Source organism: Antedon bifida, chromosome 5 (assembly GCF_963402885.1).
Source record: "Antedon bifida chromosome 5, ecAntBifi1.1, whole genome shotgun sequence".
Lineage (NCBI taxonomy): Eukaryota > Metazoa > Echinodermata > Crinoidea > Comatulida > Antedonidae > Antedon > Antedon bifida.
The window spans coordinates 32,393,190-32,416,083 of NC_136230.1; the positions used below are offsets into that span (position 1 = coordinate 32,393,190).

General features: G+C 32.8%; 4 protein-coding genes across 6 annotated transcripts; 2 read left to right on the plus strand and 2 right to left on the minus strand.

The window, feature by feature from the left end:
- Positions 1-77: 77 nt before the first annotated feature.
- Positions 78-11,180, plus strand: LOC144842603 (kinesin-II 85 kDa subunit-like). Of its 2 annotated transcripts, none has more exons than XM_078699052.1 (14): positions 78-153; positions 633-752; positions 1,234-1,492; positions 1,603-1,832; positions 1,961-2,066; positions 2,220-2,359; positions 7,554-7,751; positions 7,867-8,041; positions 8,159-8,272; positions 8,484-8,640; positions 9,089-9,380; positions 9,576-9,755; positions 9,906-10,117; positions 10,240-11,180. In XM_078699052.1, exons 2-13 carry the CDS (start codon positions 747-749, stop codon positions 10,110-10,112), a joined length of 2,064 nt encoding a protein of 687 aa, XP_078555178.1. In that variant the 5' UTR covers positions 78-153; positions 633-746; the 3' UTR covers positions 10,113-10,117; positions 10,240-11,180. The 2 variants fall into 2 exon arrangements, with proteins under 2 accessions (XP_078555178.1, XP_078555177.1); XM_078699051.1 differs by having other exon boundaries at positions 85-153; positions 9,906-10,108; positions 10,232-11,180.
- Positions 11,181-11,267: 87 nt separating this feature from the next.
- Positions 11,268-18,570, plus strand: LOC144842606 (uncharacterized). 2 transcript variants are annotated; one of them, XM_078699056.1, is made up of 14 exons: positions 11,268-11,648; positions 11,928-12,110; positions 12,331-12,412; positions 12,571-12,627; positions 14,205-14,267; positions 14,418-14,471; positions 14,731-14,793; positions 15,085-15,111; positions 15,252-15,287; positions 15,395-15,448; positions 15,607-15,762; positions 16,083-16,237; positions 16,537-16,660; positions 17,224-18,570. In XM_078699056.1, exons 2-14 carry the CDS (start codon positions 11,952-11,954, stop codon positions 17,400-17,402), a joined length of 1,209 nt encoding a protein of 402 aa, XP_078555182.1. In that variant the 5' UTR covers positions 11,268-11,648; positions 11,928-11,951; the 3' UTR covers positions 17,403-18,570. The 2 variants fall into 2 exon arrangements, with proteins under 2 accessions (XP_078555182.1, XP_078555184.1); XM_078699058.1 differs by having other exon boundaries at positions 11,268-11,644.
- LOC144843527 (sodium/glucose cotransporter 4-like) lies at positions 18,148-21,411 on the minus strand. The gene is made up of 9 exons (XM_078700315.1): positions 21,244-21,411; positions 20,806-20,992; positions 20,402-20,613; positions 20,060-20,195; positions 19,652-19,759; positions 19,401-19,551; positions 19,061-19,229; positions 18,543-18,758; positions 18,148-18,375 (listed from the first exon to the last, which is right to left on the minus strand). The coding sequence occupies exons 1-9, from the start codon at positions 21,337-21,339 to the stop codon at positions 18,148-18,150; spliced, it is 1,503 nt and encodes a 500-aa protein (XP_078556441.1). The 5' UTR covers positions 21,340-21,411.
- A 577-nt stretch (positions 21,412-21,988) lies between these two features.
- On the minus strand, positions 21,989-22,852 carry LOC144843528 (sodium/glucose cotransporter 2-like). Its single transcript, XM_078700316.1, has 4 exons — positions 22,778-22,852; positions 22,439-22,510; positions 22,176-22,280; positions 21,989-22,060 (listed from the first exon to the last, which is right to left on the minus strand). The coding sequence occupies exons 1-4, from the start codon at positions 22,850-22,852 to the stop codon at positions 21,989-21,991; spliced, it is 324 nt and encodes a 107-aa protein (XP_078556442.1).
- Between the last annotated feature and the right edge of the window lie 42 nt (positions 22,853-22,894).

Below are 22,894 nucleotides of genomic sequence, written 5' to 3' on the forward strand. Positions count from 1 at the left end.
TACAATACTGTTTTTGTTTACATTTGTCGTCATGGAAACCGACCCAGTGATGTGAGTGACGTATATGTGTTAATGATATTTTGACGTTGGTGGCGCCCTGCTGTTGAGACATTTTTGTCAAATAATTTAATAACAATTATTTCTTTCATTCATGTTAGTACAATTTAGCTCTGTAAAAAACTGAATAGGCACAGGGCCTAGGTTTAGCCTATATTAAGTAGGCCCTAACTAATATAATAATAGAAAGGAAGGCCTAGGCCTGGCCTAGCCTAGAATCGTAAGCCTCTAGCTAGGCTAGACTCTCAGACAGCTCTACTAGGCCTAGGGCCTAGCCCTAGGCCTAGTACTACTAGTACTAGCCTAGGCCTAGCTAGTAGGCTAATTAAGTAAGGCTGGCCCTGGCCTAGGAGGTCGCCTAGGTTAGGCTGCCCTCTGTTTTGATCTTTACCTAGGCTAGGCCTAGGAGTAGTAGAGGCTAGAAGGAGGCTGGTAATAACATGTACTTGATATTGGTTTATATCTTGCAGTTTTGTTTATATTTAGTTTAGTAAGGCGGTGTATTGTAGTACATAGGCGGCCTAGTAGGTAGGCCTATTATTATTATACATCTTATTCTTATTTTCTTTTTGTAGGTGCATTAATCCCATTAATCATAATGGATAAAACACAGTAGGCCTACTAGTCACGTTGTTCTGATGTTTTCTATATCATCATAATCATCATCCACAGTTTCCTTAGACAGAGACATGACAGTAAGTATTAATACCAAATTAGAGACGATTCAGCCTGGGATTATTCAGCCCACTTTTGGCCTTAAAAACGCCCCATTTTAGTGGGCTGAAAGTGTAATCAAATTGATATTAGAGTAATTAATTAAAATGTTATGAAAAGTCCATCAAGTTACTGCATACAATTGACTGGAAACCTTGAGTTCTTTTTTAAAAATGTTTGTTTCATGTGCATGTATGGTATTTATGTCATTGAGAATAATAAAGGTATACACAATACAAGATACCTATAAAAAAGGGAAAATTGTTAAGCTATACCTTATCACCATTTTTCAATTATTTTGTTGACACTAAAGATTATTATTAAAAAAAGTTATTTCTATTTACTTAGTGAATGAACTTAAATGTATTGTACCAACACAGATTAGAAGGCTTAGAAATATTTTGAGTAAATATAGTTTTAAAAAAAAAGAAACTTAAAGTAATTTTATTTATTCATTACTAGAACAAAGACAAGGATACTGTTCAAGTGGTGGTTCGCTGCCGTCCACTCAATGAAAAGGAAAAAGCAAAAGGTTTTAAAATGGCAGTTAAAGTTGATGAGGCGCTTGGACAAATTCAAGTGACAAATCCCAATGCCCCTGCGGGAGAACCCGCTAAAACCTTTACATTTGATACTGTGTTTTCTCCAACCTCAAAACAAGTGGATGTTTATAACCAAACTGCCAGGCGCATTGTTAATGCTGTACTTGAGGGTTACAATGGTAAAGACAATTATATAATAAAGATGTAATTACTACACTAAGCTAAGAATGTTTACACTGGTTGCAATATGTATAATTCATTCTCTATGTTTATTCTTCATTATTTTTAGGTACAATTTTTGCATATGGGCAAACAGGAACTGGAAAGACATTCACAATGGAGGGTGTACGCTCCCAGCCAGAGCTAAGAGGAATTATTCCAAACTCGTTTGCACATATATTTGGACATATTGCAAAGGCAGAAGAGAAAACACGTTTTCTAGTTAGAGTTTCTTATTTAGAAATCTACAATGAGGAGATACGAGATTTGCTGAGCAAGAATCAGTCATCTAGGCTTGAGGTAAAATATATTTTATTGTTTACTTGTGAATAAATAAATATATTAATCATTTGATATTTGTTTTACCTAAATTTGTACAGTAGAATTGAGTGTGTTTGACAAATACTTAAGCTATTCTTTATTTAAAGGTTAAAGAAAGACCTGATGTTGGTGTCTATGTGAAGGACTTGTCTGCATTTGTTGTCAATAATGCTGATGATATGGATAGGATCAATACAATTGGAAATAAAAATCGTTAGTATTTATATTTGGTAGACTTGACTTGATTGTCTTAATACAACACCCATATACAGGTTGAAGATAGTAGGACTGACTCCACATACAATACATAGTCCATCATTCAGTATAATGTAACTTGATTGCATTAGATTGTTGATTTTATTTCAGGATCTGTGGGGTCTACAAATATGAATGAACAAAGTTCAAGATCACATGCCATCTTCACCATAACAGTGGAAAGAAGTGATGAAGGTCTTGATAAAGAGCAGCATGTCAGGGTTGGAAAGTTGAACCTTGTAGATTTAGCTGTGAGTTAATTTATTGCAACAGTTGCTTTTATTATTCATATATTGCCATTTTAATTTATTATTTGTAGAGTTCTGAGAGGCAGTCAAATTATTGTTGGCTTTATTATTGATATTGCTGTTGTAATTTATTATTTGTAGAGTTCTGAGAGGCAGTCAAATTATTGTTAGCTTTATCATTAGTTATCCGCTTGGTATACCAAGCGGATAACTCCTTGTAATTGTATGAGATCAATATTTTTGGTTATCCGCAACTTAGTTGCAGGATAACCCATGTGATTGTAAATATCTTTTTTTTTCATCATCTTTGTTCTTCTTTCTTTCCCGGATTTTTGTGAGCAGCATATCCCCTATTGCTTGTGAATATATCTTTTGTATAACTTTGTCATTATGTGGACATTTACCTGAAGTTGTGCACCTCCATATTTTGAATGACGTCAGAGTTGCGTAACGTGACTTACGCGCGATTTTATGAATTTTAATGATTGATCATAGGATAAAAAATAAAAGTCATTTTGTATTGACACTTGGTGAAAATTTAAGTCATATCAAGCGCAAACTTTCTATGGATTAAAAATGACGTGTTTTACAAGAAATTACGCGCGCACGCGCATTTAAAGTTTCAAAATGCGCAAAATTAATTTCTAATCAACTTTCTGCGCTGATCATGACATTTTGAGCATGTCAAAAATTCCCACGTGCGCGAAAAATTTTACGCGTAAGGTGCGCACGGAGCATGAAAAACATGTTTTTTTCTCTTGAATTGTGATTTTCCAGCCTTTCCTAGTCATTTTAAAAAAAGATTGACATCATTTCAAATTAAAATGACGTCATACGAACACGTTGATTTATAACATTTTTATGACGTCATCATGTCTAAAAATGTAAAAAACGTGGGTCACCTATTTTCATCTTTACAGTAAATTTCAATCTGTTATAGCTCGTCAGAATAAAAAGTGATACTCATAATTAAAAGGTTTTCTGGAAGCTATTGGATTGTAGATACGAATTCATGTGAACATTTTTCAAATCAGATGTTGTGACGTCATCATATAGCCAGTTGAATAAAAAAAGTCGTATTTTCATCTCTTGCGTAAAAGTTCATTGCGTTTAAACGAGAGCGCATCTCACTTTCACGTGCCCAAAATTCTTCAAATTTGTATTAATGTAATTATTTAGATAATTATCTTCTAAAATAGTTATCTTTATAAGTCAATTTGATGACGTCATCGTGTTAATAATTGGCTTTAAAAGATGGGTCTCGTAATTTCGTCTATGCTACCACTGTATATAACATATACAGTGTATTCTGTAAATACTGTAATATGCTGTATGCTACAAAATAGGTACAATTCAGCACTGTAAACATATTTAATTCATGTCATAGGATGGCATAATAATTTTCTGCGTTCATATATTTTAAACGTATGTGCATGTTGCGTTTGCGCGGATAACCCGAACTCGTCAAAGTGACGAGTTCAAATCTAGTTGGTTATCCGCAACTTAGTTGCGGATAACCCATGTGATTGTAAATATCTTTTTTTTCATCTTCTTCTTTGTTATTCTTCTTTCTTTCCCGGATTTTTGTGCGTCGCATATCCCCTATTGCTTGTGAATATATCTTTTGTATAACTTTGTCATTATATGGAAATTTACCTGAAGTTGTGCACCTCCATATTTTTAATGACGTTAGAGTCGCGCAGCGTAAGTTACGCGCAATTTTATGAATTTCAATGATTGGTCATAGATTATAAACCAAAAGTCATTTTGTATTGACACTTGGTAAAAATTTAAGTCATATCAAGGGCAAACTTTCTATGGATTAAAAATGACATGTTTCACAAGAAGTTACGCGCGCACGCGCATTTAAAATTTCAAAATGCGCAAAATTAATTTCTAATCAACTTTCTACGCTGATCATGACATTTTGAGCATGTCAAAAATTCCCACGTGCGCGAAAAAATTTACGCGTAAGGTGCGCACGGAGCATGAAAATCATGTGTTTTTTTCTTGAATTATGATTTTACAGCCTTTCTTAGTCATTTTAAAAAAGATTTACATCATTTCAAATTAAAATGACGTCATACGAACACGTTGATTTAGACCATTTGCGCGCGTTTTAGTTGCAAAAGTGACAACATATTGTCAAAATTAAGCCTATTTTTAATCTATTATAGCTCCTCAGGATCATCCACGACCCCCAATTTTTTTAATTTAATATGTAAGCAGATATGTTGTAGATATGAATTCATGCAGAACCTTTACCACTCGGATGTTATGACGTCATCGTATGGCCACACGAATGTAAAATATAGGATTTTTTACTCTTTCCTTATTGCTCATCAAATTCAATAAAGCGCTTCTCGCTTATACGTATTCCATTTCCCCCGAAATTTTAATATTGTCTACGTTAATCAACTATCTTTCGCATGAATTAAAAATACTTTAATTTTTATAACGTCATCATGTCTAAAAACGTAAATAACGTGGGTCACTTATTTTCATCTTTACAGTAAATTTCAATCTGTTATAACTCGTCAGAATAAAAAGTGATAATCATGATTAAAACGTTTTCTGGAAGCTATTGGATTGTAGATACGAATTGATGTGATTTTTTTGCCAATCAGATGTTGTGACGTCATCATATGGCCAGTTGAATTCAAAAAGTCATATTTTCATCTCTTGCGTAAAAGTTCATTGCGTTTAAACGAGAGTGCATCTCACTTTTACGTGCCCAAAATTCTTCAAAAATTGTTTTAATGTAATTTTTTAGATAATTATCTTCTAAAATTGTTATCTTTATATGTCAATTTGATGACGTCATCCTGTTAAAAATTGGATTTAAAAGATGGGTCTCGTAATTTTGTCTATGCTACACTGTATATAACATATACAGTTTATTCTGTAAAATACTGTAATATGGTGTATGCTACATAATAGGTACAATTCAGCACTGTAAACATATTTATTTCATGTCATAGGATGGCATAATAATTGTCGAGGTTCATATAGTTAAGTATGTGCATGTTGCGTTTGCGCGGATAACCCGAACTCGTCAAAGTGACGAGTTCAAATCTAGTTTTTCTGTATTATTCTTCTTTCCTTCCTTCCTTTTTGTGAGTCGTGTTCCTCTAAAATGTGTAAACATAACATTTCATAACTTTGACAACATATGGGCATTTACGTGAAGTTGTGCACCTCCTATTTTTGAATGACGTCATAGTTGCGCAACGTGACTTATGCGCAATTTTATGAATTTCAATGATTGATCATAGATTAAAAACCAAAAGTCATTTAGTATTGACACTTTGACAAAATTTAAGTCATATCAGGGGCAAACTTTCTACGGATTAAAAATGGCATGTTTGACAAGAAGTTACGCGCGCACGCGCATTTAAAATTTCAAAATGCGCAAAATTAATTTCTAATCAACTTTTTACGCGTTTCTTGTCATTTTGAGCATGTCAAAAATTCCCACGGGCGCGCAATTTTTTATGCGCGCGGTGCGCACATAGCGTTTAAAACATATTTTTTTCTCTTGAATTATATTTTTCAAGCCTTTCCCAGTGATTTTGAAAACAATTTAGACCTTTTCCAGTTTAAATAACGCCATACGAACACGTTGAATTAGACAATTCGTGCGCGTTTTTTATGAAAAAGCTTAAAAAATCGTCAAAATTATGTCTTTTTTTAAACAGTCATAGTTTCTAAAGTAAACCGTTAACCGTTTATTTTTATTACAAAATCTAGAAGTTGATGAGTTGTAGATATCGGATCATGCATCAATAAGGCTAAAAAAACATTGTGACGTCATCGTATGGCCACACGAATGTAAAATATAGGATTTTTGTCTCTTTCGTTATTGCTCATCACATTCAATGGAGCGCATCGCGCTTATCTGTATTCCTTTTTCTCCTACATTTATATATTGTGTAGGTCAATCAACTTTCTTTAGCATGAGATAAAAATATTTTAATTTTTATGACGTCATCATGCCTAAAAATTTTAATTACGTGGGTCATTAATTTCATCTTTACAGTAAATTTTAATCTGTAATAGCTCGTAAGAATAAAATGTGATAATCACGATTAAAACGTTTTCTGGAAGCTATTGGATTGTAGATACGAATTCATGTAAACATTTTGCCAATCGGATGTTGTGACGTCATCATATGGCCAGTTGAATAAAAAAAGTCGTATTTTCATATTTTGCGTAATAGTTCATCACATTTAAAAGGGTGCGCATCTATATTTTACGTATTCAAATTTCTTCTACACGTTAATATGTTGTTCCTGAGATAATTTCCTTCTGAAATTGCTATCTAAGTGTTTCATTTTGATACCGTCGCCATGTTAAAAATTGGAATAAATGGCGGGTCCCGTAATTTCACCTATTCTACACTGTATGTAATATGTATACAGCTTATACTGTTTGCATGTATATACTATATGACACAAAATTCAGCACTAACAGCATGTCATATTCTTCAGTTCTTGTCATAATGCCATAATCTTTATCTGTGTGCAATATTCCAACGTATGACGTGCACGTGGCGTTTGTCGTGGTGCGGATAACTAACTCGTCAAAGTGACGAGTTTCATGTCTAGTTGATATTGCTGTTGTAATTTATTATGTGTAGAGTTCTGAGAGGCAGTCAAATTATTGTTGGCTTTATTATTCATATTGCTGTTGTAATTTATTATGTGTAGAGTTCTGAGAGGCAGTCAAATTATTGTTGGCTTTATTATTGATATTGCTGTTGTAATTTATTATGTGTAGAGTTCTGAGAGGCAGTCAAATTATTGTTGGCTTTATTATTGATATTGCTGTTGTAATTTATTATGTGTAGAGTTCTGAGAGGCAGTCAAATTATTGTTAGCTTTATTATTGATATTGCTGTTGTAATTTATTATGTGTAGAGTTCTGAGAGGCAGTCAAATTATTGTTAGCTTTATTATTGATATTGCTGTTGTAATTTATTATGTGTAGAGTTCTGAGAGGCAGTCAAATTATTGTTGGCTTTATTATTGATATTGCTGTTGTAATTTATTATTTGTAGAGTTCTGAGAGGCAGTCAAATTATTGTTGGCTTTATTATTCATATTGCTGTTGTAATTTATTATGTGTAGAGTTCTGAGAGGCAGTCAAATTATTGTTGCCTTTATTATTCATATTGCCATTATATGATTATTTGTAGGGTTCTGAGAGGCAGTCAAAAACTGGTGCATCTGGGCAGCGTTTGGTGGAAGCTACAAAAATCAACTTGTCTTTATCAACATTAGGAAATGTAATCTCATCATTGGTAGATGGTAAAAGTACACACATTCCATACAGAAATTCAAAACTTACCAGACTACTGCAAGACTCTCTTGGAGGGAATGCTAAAACTGTTATGGTAAGTTTTACAAGAATTCCATTACATTTATTATTATACTTATTAACTTGCCACTGTATACTTTGATTTGTTCAAAAAGGATAGTTTGTAGCAAGATTCTTGTATTTGTTTGCAGTGTGCAAACCTAGGGCCAGCGGAGTACAACTATGATGAAACAATAAGTACATTGAGGTATGCTAATCGGGCAAAGAACATAAAAAACAAAGCCAAGATTAATGAAGATCCAAAAGATGCTCTACTCAGACAGTTCCAAAAGGAAATTGATGATCTTAAGAAGAAACTTCAGGATGGTAATTTCATTGTGATTAACATAGATAATATTTGTACTGTATAGACGCATTACCACCTGTATGATTACACTGTAGCTTTTTAATTAAATTTTGAATTTAAATGATTGTTGATTTCAGGGGGGTCAGCGTCTGGTGATGAAGGAAGTGGAGATAAAGAATCGGAATCAGAAGAAGAAGAGGAGGTTATAGGACCAGATGGAAAAACAATGATAAGAAAGACAAAAACAAAAAGTAAGTTTTTAACATTAAAAGAGACAAAATGATGTCAGGTTTTTTCTTTTTTGTTGTTGCAAAAAACTTATTTTTATGTATTTCCCTTTTTGAAAAGATTGTGGTTAGGATTAATCTTTATACTCGGGTAAAACAAACATTTGATCTATAGCATCATTCTATGATTTAAGTTCTATTAAAATATACTGGTAATTTATTTTTACAATTTAAGGTAAAAAGAAATTATCTCCTGAACAAATGGCAGAAATGCAAAGAAAAATAGATGAGGAGAGACGGGCATTAGAGGCACAGAAAGACATGGAGGAAGACGAAAAAAATAAGGCAAAAGAATTACTAGAAAGGAGAGAAAATGACATAAAAAAAGCACAGTAGGTTCCATTGCGTAATAATAAATTTATAGAAGTAAATATTAATCAATTCCGGGTACAGTATCTTTGACATTTATGTGACGTGAATGTGTGTTCTACCGCAAACACTTGTTATTCAAATTGTTGGCATTTGGTATATTTATATATATATATTTATTTTTATATCTTTGTTAATTTTGTGTTTTTATAGTTTATTTTGTATTTACTGTTTGTATTGTTTGAGGGTCCCTAATGATCAGCTGATGCTGGATGGACCACCCTCATAAAATATTGTTGAAATAAAAAAAAATAAATAAAAATTCTAACATGACCTAAACACTGATATATATTCTTTGACTTACACTAAAGTGTATTTTCCTATAGTAATTTAGATTATTAATAGGTTTTGAGTAAAAATCATAAATACGATTTGTGAATTTATTAAACAATTTAAATTTTGTTTAACTAGGCAAGAACATGAACAACTTGCAGAGAAATTACAATCAATTGAAAAAAAGTTGATTGTAGGAGGTGTCGACCTCCGTGAAAAAATGGAGGAGCAAGAACGGCTTCTCGAGGAATCCGCAAAAGAATTGGACACAAAGCGAGCTAAGGAAGAAGAGTTGAGAAAGAAACTTAAAGAAAAGGAAGAAGAACGGTTACAAATGGAAGAAGAGTATAGCAATCTACAAGAGGAGGCAGCAGGAAAAACAAAGAAGTTGAAGAAAGTGTGGACAATGTTGATGAGTGCCAAATCAGAAGTAATATTATTTTATATGAAATTGTTTTCTTTTTTCATGTTATTTTAAAGAATCCCTTATTTTACTATAAATAATGTTTTTGAAATTGTATCTAGTTGTTTTGTTTGTCTATAATTATACTATTTGACCACACTCCTTTCTTACCCTAAGTAAGGAACTACAGTACTACTGTATTGTTACATATTTACATACCAGGTAGATGATCTGCAACAGGAACACCAACGTGAGATGGAAGGTCTTCTTGAAAATGTACGTCAACTAAGTCGAGAGGTGCGTCTGCAAATGCTGCTCATTGACAGCTTTATCCCACCAGACTTTCAAGATATGATTGAGCAGTATGTACATTGGAATGAAGATATTGGCGAATGGCAGTTGGTAAGATTCACTTTCAAATTATAACAAGCTCACCAAACGCAGAGATGCAAAATTGAATGATTGCGAGAGAAACAAGAAACCTAAGTCGTGATGAGGATTTGCCCACTTCATTTAATAGCCTAGTTATATATTTTTTGGTTTAATTTTCAGAAATGTGTTGCTTATACTGGCAACAACATGAGGAAACAGACTCCAATGCCTGAACGAGAGAAACAGAAGGACTATGGAGAAGTAGACCTTTCTCATATTTATTTAGCATACACAGAAGATGGTGTGCGACAGAAATTTAAATCATCAAAATCTAAATCTGGAAGACCTAAGACAGCTTCAGGTCGACCGAAAACAGGGAAAAAGTGAGTCTGGTATTAAAACGTTTTACTTTGATGATTGAATTGAATGCTCTGATTTTTTATTGTTTAGACTACTTTTCATTTACTAAGACATTGACTAAGAAATCTTTGTGTTTTGTTTTTCAGGAAAAAAGGTGTCATTGGTTCTTCTGTGGACATAGATACTGTGTTGCAATGATTGACTGTGAGGATTAAATTGGGATGTTAACTGTTGTTAGATCTTGCATTACTAATTTAATTCAAATTTATGTACATTTATGTAAGGTAACGATAAGGATATTGCACTCAAAAGTTTAGACTTCTAAAAAGACTCTTTTCACAAAATTGTAACAAAAAAATAAAAATGAAACGACCTATATAAAATTCAGTGTTTCAATGTTTGCAGAATATGAGGAGTTTACAAATCGAAATTGTTTGTGAGACTTTCTGTTATTTTGTGTAATAAACTAAAATTTGATCCAAATGAGAGTAAATAAACTATTTACAGATACTTCATAGCAATAGAGGAATCGAAAGTTTATAAAGTAGCTTAATATTTATTATGTGCAATTTAGATAACCACCGTGCAAAGAGCATGTACAATATATTGATGTATACAATGCATTTCTAGTATAAGTAGTCATTATCATTGAAAAATAGGTTTTTGTTTAAAAGATATATTTGGCAGAAATCCCAGTAATGTGATAAATTACTTGCAAAGTGTATTTTATATGTTTAATTACAGGAAAGATGTGTATTTGATTCCCAGTGTTCATTAGTAAAATGCAGTGTGCAGTAATTGTTTTGCTAAATTTTAGTCAAAGAATTCCTCTGTTTTTAATATAAGATTATTTACTTTATTATCGCCGCCATATTTTCCGCCAAGGCTGCTTTGGTATTCGTTTTACATGGATTCACTTCATGTTGATCGATAATTTTATCATAAAAGTCATACTCGTATTATTTATTACAAGTATGGTGGTTTTTGACAATTCATTAAAGTCGCATGTTCACGTTTACTCTTTAACTCCTATCAATTATTTTAGAGATTTTACATAAATAATGTAATTTTACATAAATAAAGTTTCAACTCGCATAGTAGTGTTTTAGTGCGTATTATTTCTATTTAAAAAAAATTTCCTGTTGATAGGTTAGTGACACAAAAATGACATAGCAATATTTTATTACCGTATATTATACAATAGGACAGTATTATTTCACTAATTTGTGGTTTGCTGTACTTGGAAAATCGATTATTTTTGTTTTTTTAAAGTAGAAAGAGACCCATAAAACTCGTGTTTGAAATTGTTATTTCCGTTCTCTATCATGTTTATCATTTTCCCCTGGTACTTCGGAAGTTTTCAAAGTTGACGATCTGTGTCATGTGATACAGTTCTATCACAATCGTCTAAATTACCGATGGTACGGACGGATTTCCCTGGTAAACGGATTTCCGCGTAAATCAGTCTATAAACAAAAGTGCCTGTTGCTGAAACTGCATCGTTCAAATTCAATCCAATTGTTTGGACCATTCGCATCACTTTGTACATTAGTGGCCAAGTAGGTAAGTTTGTACTATTTTGTTTGTGCTGCCTTAACTTGATCTATAATATTATTTTATTATATTATAATGAATTATTGTAAACCATAGTATATGTATACAGTAATGAATGAATAAAGAAGGGAGAGACCCATAAAAGAAAAAAAACAATTGTTACTATAATGTATGTTTCTATCGGTATGCTGGAGTAGTAATAATATCATATACAAGATTGTTTTGCTTCCCAAATCAAGACAACTATCCATATGCACGGTACTTGATCTAAGTTTTATATTTTTAAAGAAAATAAAAGTCGGTTTGAACAACATGGCTCCAGTCGAAAGTTTTCCGCAATTAAATCGACGAAGAATAAGTGCGTCGGTTCAGTCAATTTTCAACGCTGTTGTAGGCGCTGCACTATTGGTATTGTGTACATATGTGTTTCTAAAGTTTAAGCAGCTGGACTCAAAGTTTGACGAGTTTCAGGTAGTCATGTTTTAAAATAGTTTTTTTAGTTATTTCTAATAGCTAAATAATATAAACTAGTGTTTTTTTTGGAAAAGCACACTGTAGTATAATTTTACAAATATACTGCGTTTAATAGGCCTTTTGGATAAGTTCACTAATTAACTTGGCACTTGGCGGAATTAGTGTATTACTATTATTCCCAATACTATAAAGTGTTTTTTTTAAACATCATCCTTAGACGGAAATTCCCGTAGTGAACCTGCGACAAGTAGCCCTAGAGGAAAAACCCAAAGAAACCACGAGTAACTGTACTATTCAATGTAAGTGTAATCTATAAAATAAGACGTAAATGCTGATGGTCCTGTACCATATTTAGATGTTATTATAGTTTTATAATGCCATATCAATTATGTAAACATTATGATGATATTCGGTAGTATTTGGTAGAAAATGTAATTGAAAACCTTTATCATTGCAGGTGCTCGTGGCCCAGCTCCTGGACCGGAAGAACTAAAATCAGCTCCTGGTGTACCAGGTAAATTATAGTACATTGCCACCGTTTTGGTTCCAATACTGTTTTTATACAAACGCAAATGTTTATATCTTGTCATGTTCCCATCCACTTTTTTGTCGATTTTTGTTGTTAGTCATTCGCGGTCAACACGCCACACTGTTAAATTTTGATGTTCTTAATCTTTACATTAGAAGATTGTTCAAATCATGTAAATAAAATATTTTCCGGGCGGGAACCTAGCAGCTCCTCTAAGTTTGCAAAAGTATTCTCGAAATGTGGAAAAGAAGCCCACCCAAGAGTAAATGGGCTTCTTTTCGAGGTTTTACGGCAGTCTATTTAATGGAATGCCATGCAATTTTGTTTCTGATTTTAAAAAAGGTCCACTTGTTTAGGCCTGACATTTACAACCCACAAAAAATATCTCTCTTTCAAAATAAAAGAAAAACAATATTCATTATTTTTCATTCAAAGAAAAAAATATCCGTCGAGATTCGAACCCAATCTAGAGCTGAGAGCACTCAAACCTGAGCATTACCCGTTACGCCACAATGTAGTACATGACTTAACAGCTGATAGTAGTCTATTTATACGTGTATTGTACGTAATTCATCATTAGGTCATAAATATCATAATAACCTTGTTAAAACGAAAATGACCAGTTAGCTCAGTCGTCTGAGCGTCGTGTTAACACGTATGTCGTTGGTTCGATTCCCACGCTGGTCGGTGGAATAAAGTTAAAGCTATGCGAGCAACTGTGTTTGGGGTTCACAGAAGTATACGTCCCCCTTTCCACGACAACATCAATGCATCTGGTGATGTGCTGGAAACGACCCCAAAAGGCTGTGGCAGGGCGTTAGTGCTATAATAGTGCTGAGGCAGGGAGAGCACATTTAACATATTTTTTTTTTATTTTATTTTTTTTTCAAACTGTATTCGATCTCGTAAATGTTATGTTTGGCGGCCTCAATGTTAAAAGAAATTGATATTTTATCGCAGGTGTATGCCCTGCGTTGTTATGCAATGGTTGTGCAGTGGGAAAGATGGTATTGTTAGTCATTCGCGGTCAACACGCCACACTGTTAAATTTTTATTTTGTCAATCAATGTTGCTACATTGGTAGCGAAATGTCCGATTCAATGCAAGATATTGTATTGTAATATGTTGAATGTTATGAATAAACGTTTTATGGTAGTTGGTGTGTATGGCCGCACCGTCCCAGAATAAACATGTTTTAAACATATACTGTAGTTTGTCTTCGATGGATTTTGTATGGGGTTAATGGAGAGTGAAATAAGATCAAATAGTAGACAACCCCACCTACAATTTTGAAGTCGCATCTGGATAGTTGACATTTTAACATTATCATAATTGTCATAGGTGATTATGTATAGTAATAAGTATAAGTATAAGTTTCTGGGATTTTCATTATTAGCTCGATCATTCATTGTTTCTGCTTCACCGTTGCTTCCAATTGTGACAACAAACGATTCAGTTTTTTTTTACAATACATGCGGCCACGTTTAAAAGAAGAGCGATATTTCGATTGAATGAGATGGAATTTTGTGTCTTAACAAACAATTAATGCATCAACTTTACAGGTGTTCCTGGTTACCCTGGTAACAATGGCGAGCCCGGAAGCAAAGGTGATCAAGGAAAAGAAGGTAAAACAACTTTTATACATCATCATCATATGAAGTTTATGTGTGTTTGTTCGTTCGTTCATTTTTTGCCACACCAACAGCGCGCGAGTCATCGCAACTAAAATGATGGTATTATATAGAAAATGTAAACGAAAACCTTTATCATTACAGGTTCCCGTGGCCCTCCTGGACCGGAAGGACCAAAAGCAGTTCCTGGTGTACCAGGTAATTGGCACAATATTAATATGATGCGAATTAATTAATATACCGTCACTGTACCAAGAGAGGACGTATCAGTGTGTTACGCGTTATCTATCCACTCATTTTAGTGGTCAAATGATAGGATGGCAGCTCATTCTTGTTTTGCTTCCGTTGTGACATCATCAACAAACGATTAGTTTTCGGGTTTTTTACACCATCATTTACATGCCGCGTAATCGAGTGATTTGTGTATTTTTAAACAAAAAATGCATCAACTTTACAGGTTTTCCTGGTTACCCTGGTAACAATGGTGAACCCGGATGCAAAGGTGATCAGGGAATAAGAGGTAAAACTACTGATCATAGTCATCATCTTTATTATTATTATTATTATAATTACAACATTTGGACAAATTAGTAAAATAACTTTATTTATCGTTATCATTAACATTACCATATCAGAGTTGATTGTCTTGTTGTAAACAAGAGTGTGATTAAATAAATAAATTAAATAATAATAAAAAATATCAATTATTATTGTGTACATACGCTACAAAAATCATTATAAATTGGTATGACTTGTATCTTCTGTAACCATTTCCAACATTAATGACAATGCTGTCTGTTTATCCTTTTAGGTGCCAAGGGAGATATGGGTTTACAAGGTAAGACATTAATTGAGAATGATAATATTAGTTGACAGTATTATTATAATGTTTGTTTCATAATTGATACATTCAATTCATAGATACTTTATATCAACATAATTTTGAAATCAAATTTTGCTAAATTATTTAATGCCTAGGTGAAATCGGATACACTGGCCAGTCTGGAGCACAAGGTGAGCTGTTTATATATTTTATTTAAAACAAACAAATTTGATCACATTAAGTTCAAACAAGTTAATTATTTAAAAGAACAGAGTACGATTGTATTATTATGTTTTAGGCCTACCGGGTGCTGTTGGATTACCAGGACCACTTGGACCAAAGGGTACATCATGTAGGTATCTTACTTGATTAAATGTAATAACAAATGCAATATTATATATACCAAATTATCGAGAAATGTTTTTTATCAATTTATTTTTAATAAACGAACCAAAGAAAAAAGAAATACAATTAAAAATGAAATATTTGTTGTATTTCGCTCTTAAATAGCATCCCTAAAACAAGTTGAAACACTTGAGTCATGTGATGCACTAAAGAAAGCCGGTGTTAAATTCAATGGTGTCTACATGATTGATCCCGACGGCCCTTCTTCTGGCTTGGATCCTTTTCAGGTAGTCTGTGATATGACGTCAGACCTATCTGTCGGTACGTATTTATGAAATTGATATTTTACTATGACATACATACCGATATAGAAGAATGACCTTGTAGAAACAACATACAGTAACTGCAACTTTCACTCTTAGTTTTTAGCACCTTCAATGTTAGTATCGTATTTATAAATCTGTATACTATTATTGAATTGTATTTTACGTTCTTTTACATTACATTCAATAACCATTCATCTGACCATTTCTGAGCCAATTTAATTTTCAGTTTCCTCTCTATGATTTTTTATTATCTTGGCATCATCTGCAAACATATTACGTATTATCTTGTCTGGAAGTTTACTACATATTTTTTAGGGTACACAACGATTCATCATGACAAAGAAGAAGAAGGTAATGTAAAAAACTATGAAGAGAAGGGATCTTTTCAAGTTATAGTTACCTATGCTCAAAACAGGCAGCAGATAGAAGCTATCAAAAACGTTTCAACTTCATGCAGACAATTTATTAAGGTGATTACAAAAATACGCAAAACGCTAAAATTCCGAAATTCAAAACAACACAGATCAGCACAAGGCATTTACTAATTAAGTTCATGCAATAACATAATACATAGCTACCTTTATACCCTTTATGTAGGTTTTTATGTTATACTGTAGCAATACTTTCCGAAGCACATTAAAGTATAAGTTATAAACGTGTCAATTTGTTAATTAATTTAAATTTGTTAAAATTTTCTTTCTTATAAAATTTCCTAGCATATAACTTTTGCTAAAATTAACAATATTTTATACTTTGTAATTCTCAACAGTACAACTGTATTGGATCTTTATTTACAAATGGTCATCAATATTGGAAGTCGGTAGATGGAGAAGCTATGGTTAATTGGGGAGGAGTACCAACAGGAACCAAAGGCTGTGAATGCTGGATGACAAGTACGTTGGACACACAATATAATGTTATAGATAGATTGAGTATTATTTTTAAAGAAACATTTACTCAAAAAGAACTTTTTTGAAGAACTAAAAAACATTTGCGTGTGTGACATGCGTGTTATGATAAGATTTTAAATATACTATTAAATAGTATATTTAAAATATTTTTAAAATGTATCCGAATCGAAACCGTTAAAGATATATAATTGTCGCCCCTAAACATTGTTGTTGTTGTTGAATATACCATTTTAATGTAACATAGTTAGTTTGACCATAAATTTAATAAAAACAGTTATTTACCTGAAAAAACCTGTAATTTAAAGCAAAAATTATTAAAAATGGCTGCCAGCCAATGGGTTTTTAGTTGAATGTAACCGTTTATTTTGTCATTTTGTAACACACATTTTTTTTCTTGGTTTTTTTTCTACAGAAGTGATTGACTTTGTTAAAACTACAAAATGCCTAATTCAAAGTCTGATTATTAATCTTCATTTTTCATGTTTGGGGGATCTTTAAAGATACACAAAAAAGTGTGCAAATGTATTATTTAATTATCATTTCAGGATCTTGTGATGATGTTACTAAACGTTGCAACTGTGACGTCAATGATGAACTACCCCGTATGGACCAGGGCTATCTTACCGATAAAGCCACATTGCCAGTGTCAGAACTTCGTTTTGGTGACACGGGACATCAAAACGAAAGAGGTATCTACACCTTGGGACCATTCCAATGTGCTTAACAAAGCAAGACATTTTATAATTATTCGATGCTGATAATAACTACCGTACTATGCAAATTGTATCCTAATAAATGTACATTGTTGTTTTATGGTAAAACAGTTACGATAATAGGCTACGATATTGAGTACGCTAACCTGTGGCATGCTTACTTCAGTGTTACCATGATAATTTAAGTATGCAAATGTACAGGACATGGCCTATTCGCAATGTATGTAATGTATAAGCACTGCAACATGCGTGCTTAAACGAACGCATTTTGTAATAGCATGCGCACAAAACTTTTTAGAAATAGAAATTGTTTACATTAAGTTTGCTCAAATCAATATATACACGGTCGCCTGAATAACCAAATGAACAAGCATCGTAATCAAATAAGTCTCATATTCAGAAAATATACGCGTCGGGCCGATCAAGTCTATTAGCGGTTTATATTTAGCTCAAGCAGACCTATACCTAACCATAATAGGCATAAAAAAATATCCCAACCCCGATTAATATTACAACGTTAATGTTCATAATGCGGATCATTTTAGGGGTTTCATAAAGGGAAATCTGCTGATCATTCTTCTCATGGGTTTCTTCGTATGATTCCTCACTTTTTAGACTTTTAGATGACACTCCACATATAAACAAGAACAACCAAGACCAAATAGTACCTAAGTAAAGAAAAAAACCATCAATCGAATTTGTTGAAAACATAGCCGGCCTCCAAACTCATACCTAAATGTCAATATTCCAATATGCCTAATTCTTTTTTTTAATTTTTAAATTATTGCTAAGTGTCATACTAGAATCATCTGCAGTTGAATTGTCCTCTTCCTCTGTGTTTTCCTTAACTTTCTTCTCTAACATGTCACTATCTTCCTTCTGTATATCTTCTTTCTTGTTTTCTTTTACCTGGTCATGTTTGAGCATTTTATTTACAGGATCTACAGTGTCTCTATGTCTCGTCCACCATGTCATCCCAATTAACTGTTAATAAATTATGTAATAGTTTATTATTACATTATGTGTTATACAGTATTATTTATTTATAAGGATCGACGAGAATGCAGGGGCTGTTTTGATTTCAATTTTTAACTAATTTATTTTGTACAATTTGTCGGATAGCAATGTGTAATACAATCCGTTTAACTTACTTGTTCTTGTGGCAAAGGTTCAGTCAACAGGCTAACAACTACAGTAAATAGTATAGTTGATCCAAATAAAAAACAAGCGAAATGAAGATAATGAAAGTTTTTAATAAGATTTGGTCGAGTATCTGTTTCTGCACAAGCTGGTGGAGGATAAGTAAAATCCAGTACCAATCGAACAAACCCAATCAGTAAGCCAGACATAAGCCCCCAGAATGCACCCTGTTTATAAAAACAAAATTTATCAACAAATTATGATTGAATACTGTAAAAACGACGTGGTTGTACTGCATAATTTGTTTGTGGTTCACCAGCACAAAATAGTGAATAGTTTGGAAATTTCTGATGTTATTTTGATAATATTATTTGTAGGCTACTGTATCTGAAAACTAAATTAAAAAAAAAAATAAAAAAAATTATATATCATTCTATAATAAGTGCGTACATCGATTGGATATTTTATAGGTCTGGTTTACGCGTTACTGTATCAAAATAGGAATAGTTTAATAATTATTTATCCATACCTTTTCGTTCGTTCTTGTCCAAAACACTGCTAGTAAAAAAGTTGCAAAAAATGGTGGAGCGAAAAATGAAGCCATAGATTGGACGTAGACAAACAACTCACCAGATCCATAAGCTGTGATCAAAGGTAACCAAAGAACACTTACGACCACAAGGGCAACAGTGCTTACTCTAAATTAGTAGCAAAGATTTGAAAGAAATTAATTTCGTTTTTGTGTCATGTTTGTCAGTCTGTCGATTTCGTACATATTTTCATTTTCATTCTTCAACACAGTTGGTCATTGACATTGCCGTGGTATTTTGACATTTTTGATATATTTATTATAATAAAAGGAAACACACCTTCCTACAACCATTAATTCAGCTTCCGATGCATTTTTTCTGATTCGAAGCCAGATATCGATTGTAAAAATCGTACTTGCACTATTAAATATAGAAGTCAGGGAACTCATAAGAGCTGCTAGCATGGCTGCCATCATTAGTCCCCTTAAACCTTATCCAGAAAAATGAATAATATAAATCAATACCTTAATAATGACAAAGTTTATATGAGTCTCTGTTGTATATACACACGTCGGGTTATAAAGTCTTACCTGTTGGCATTAACTCTAGTACAAGTTTAGGATACGCAATGTTGGTGCAGCCCGCAGGTATACCGCAAACAGCTTCGCATATTTTAGGGTCGGCACATGCCACTTCGTCTACAAGAGATAATAGAGGTAGCTAATTTTAACAGACAAATAGTCAGAAGTACCAAACTACATACAATTTAGTTAGACTAGACTATTCTTCGGTTAAATCCACTCAGGTTCATCGGCGAGTGGATTTGGTAGAATTCATAATGTGCTGTAAAAACAAATTGGCACGCGCAAGTAATCTTATTAATTAGTTTTTTAGTTTAGTCCAATTTTTATTAAAGCAAAAGTTGAATAAATCATTTTATTTTGTATTAGTATTGTCTGTATTATTTATTTTGTTGTAACACAGTACGAATTACTGACCTGGGTAAAGTGCTCTGCTGATCATACCGGGAAAAATCATTAAAAACATTGGAAGGATCTTGAAATAAGCAGCCATTATGGCACCAGCTTTTGCGTTTGTCAGATTCTTGGCAGATAATGTCCTCTGAACTATAACCTATGGCAAATAAGTATAAAAACTTATTTAAGCTACACTAACATGACGCCGTATTCTTAAATAATGCAAGTCTTACAGAAGTTAACCGTCAACCATGAAAATGTATAGCTTTATTGTTTTATTTTCAGTAGGCAGTATGTTGAGATAAAGTATTTAAAATATATCAAAAACCCTTAGGGCCTGCGTTTGTATTCTAAACAAATTACCTGGTTTGTGCAAAAAAACCAACCGGATAATATATGAATACCAAATACCACACCAGGCCATGGTAAGGCAGGATCCTGAGCACTTCTGAATATATGAAACGATTCTTCTCCAGGTACACCACAAGTTGTATTACCCCACACTTGCGTTGTGTTCGGTACTGCTGCCATATATTTCAGATGAAGATTTTCCATCCCGTCAATTTCAATAAAAGCTATAGATAAATAAATAATTATTATGTCTATATTGTACTTTTACATTATCTAGCGAAACATGTGTGTGTACTATAATACTTATAGTGATTGTTATTTATTTGTTTTATAGAAATACCAATTAGGCCCGTTATCAACAGCTATCACATCCTTATTATAGGCTAGTAAAAACATCATTTTATGTATTAATTTACCTATAATCATTAGAATAAATGCACCAAAAAGCATGACAACAGTCTGAAGCGCATCAGTGTATATAACAGCTTTTAATCCTCCGACGACCGTGTATATAGCTGTTAAAAATAGCAGAAGACAAACAGACAAATACAGTGGCCATCCAAGCACTTGTTGTATTATTATTGCACCTGCATACATCTCACTCTAAAAGATCAATAAAAATAGTAAGTACCAGTTTTCAATTGTTACATATTAGTTTTTGCATATTAAAAATGTTGATTTATTTAGACAATTTTAACCTAATAACAGATGTGAGCAATGCCTATCTTGTGTTTAGTGAGATATTTATTAAAGAATGTATGACGACACGGCACAGCTTGCTAAGGCCCATGTGAATGGTATTAGTAATTGAATATGCATTTAAAAGTTGAATTTATATTAAGATAAATATTTACCGATATAGATCCTATTACGATCAAAATGAGTGATACCACTGCAATGTACATGCGCACACGGTTTCCGCCGTATCGTTTCTTCAAATATTCAGGCATAGTGTAAGCCTTAGTGGAATAAAACCGTAGAACCAAACGTAGTTACAAACAATGAAACACACTATCATAATACATTGATTAACATAGACACGTTTACTGGAATAATTAGGCGTATGTATGATAGGCCGAACTAATACTTATACTTATGCAATTGTATTGGTGTACTGTAGGTTGTTGAGGCTGGTTCGAATAAATAATTTATTAAGTTGGGACTAGAAACTTTAACGATGACTTCAAGAAGTAAATTAGATCTATAACGAATAACTACAATAATTTTGGCACATAACAATAAACAATCCAAAATATTAAGAAACTTTTTAATCGCTAGTAATGAACTTAATTTTTATTTTAAATATTTATGAACCATAATTTTAAATTATATCATATTAATCATTGTTGTCATATTATATTTTGATATTGTTATAATACATTTTTATGTCTTTTTTATCTACAGCTTACTATGTCGGTCGGTCGGTTGGTCGGTCGGTAAATACTAACTTGAGCACGCGACTACAGCCATATGGCCTTGTTTTATTTACAATAAAAGTTATCTGTATTTGTATCAAACATTGTAATATACGTTGGACCAATATAAAACGTGCTTTGTATTTTTGGGGCCAAAAGTTGTTACTGAGCAACATCATCGACATTAAATATTTACCCCGGAAGACAAGTAAACTGGTGTGAACACAAATCCAAGTAGAGCTAAACACATAACACCCTGAAAAGGTAACCAAGCAATATTTAGTTAAGTCTACATAATGACAATTGGTGTCTAATAGAATATATGAATTGAGTGTTGGCGCTTAGAAGCAAAAAAAGAAAGCATGACTTACTGAAAATTCGTAAGAAACAACAGCATAACCATTCGCCGCCGCTGTGCTGGCTAAACCAATAAACGACCCACTACCGATGTTACTTACATAGATAGACATACCAACCTAATAGAGAACAACATATGAACATTTTTCTTCCTTCAATACTTTTACAGAGTACAGTAAAACTTTAATGCGTGGTTAGAAATATGACCACACTGTCATTGTCTTGAGAGTTTCACAGGCTACATAAATTTGAAATTTATAGCTGCTAAACCACTTACCAGCCACCAACTCATGTCTCTTCCTGCTAGAAAATATCCAGATGCGCTTCCCTTGTTTGATCCCCATGTTGACTATGGAAAAAACACTATACTTTTGGTTATAATTCTTATCCTTTCCTGTGGGTTTAGGTTATTTTTTGTTAAAAACATATTTATCCACAATCAGGAAAAAAAATTGATTATATTGTGGTCCTATCTTAGATACGAAAAATTGAAAAAAACAAGTTTTTGTAAAAATAAATGTGTTTACTAATTCCCTCTTCCAAAATCCAGCTGGAATATACCCGCTTTTCATGCAAAACGAACACAAACTGTACGGTAGTACTGCAATTCACTTACCCAAATACCAATTCCAAACACAACGCAGAAATGAAGAACAATTATAACAATATCAATTGGATTAAGGTAACTCATTTTCAAAATTAAAGATAGAAAATAAATTAGTAGAAACAAGAT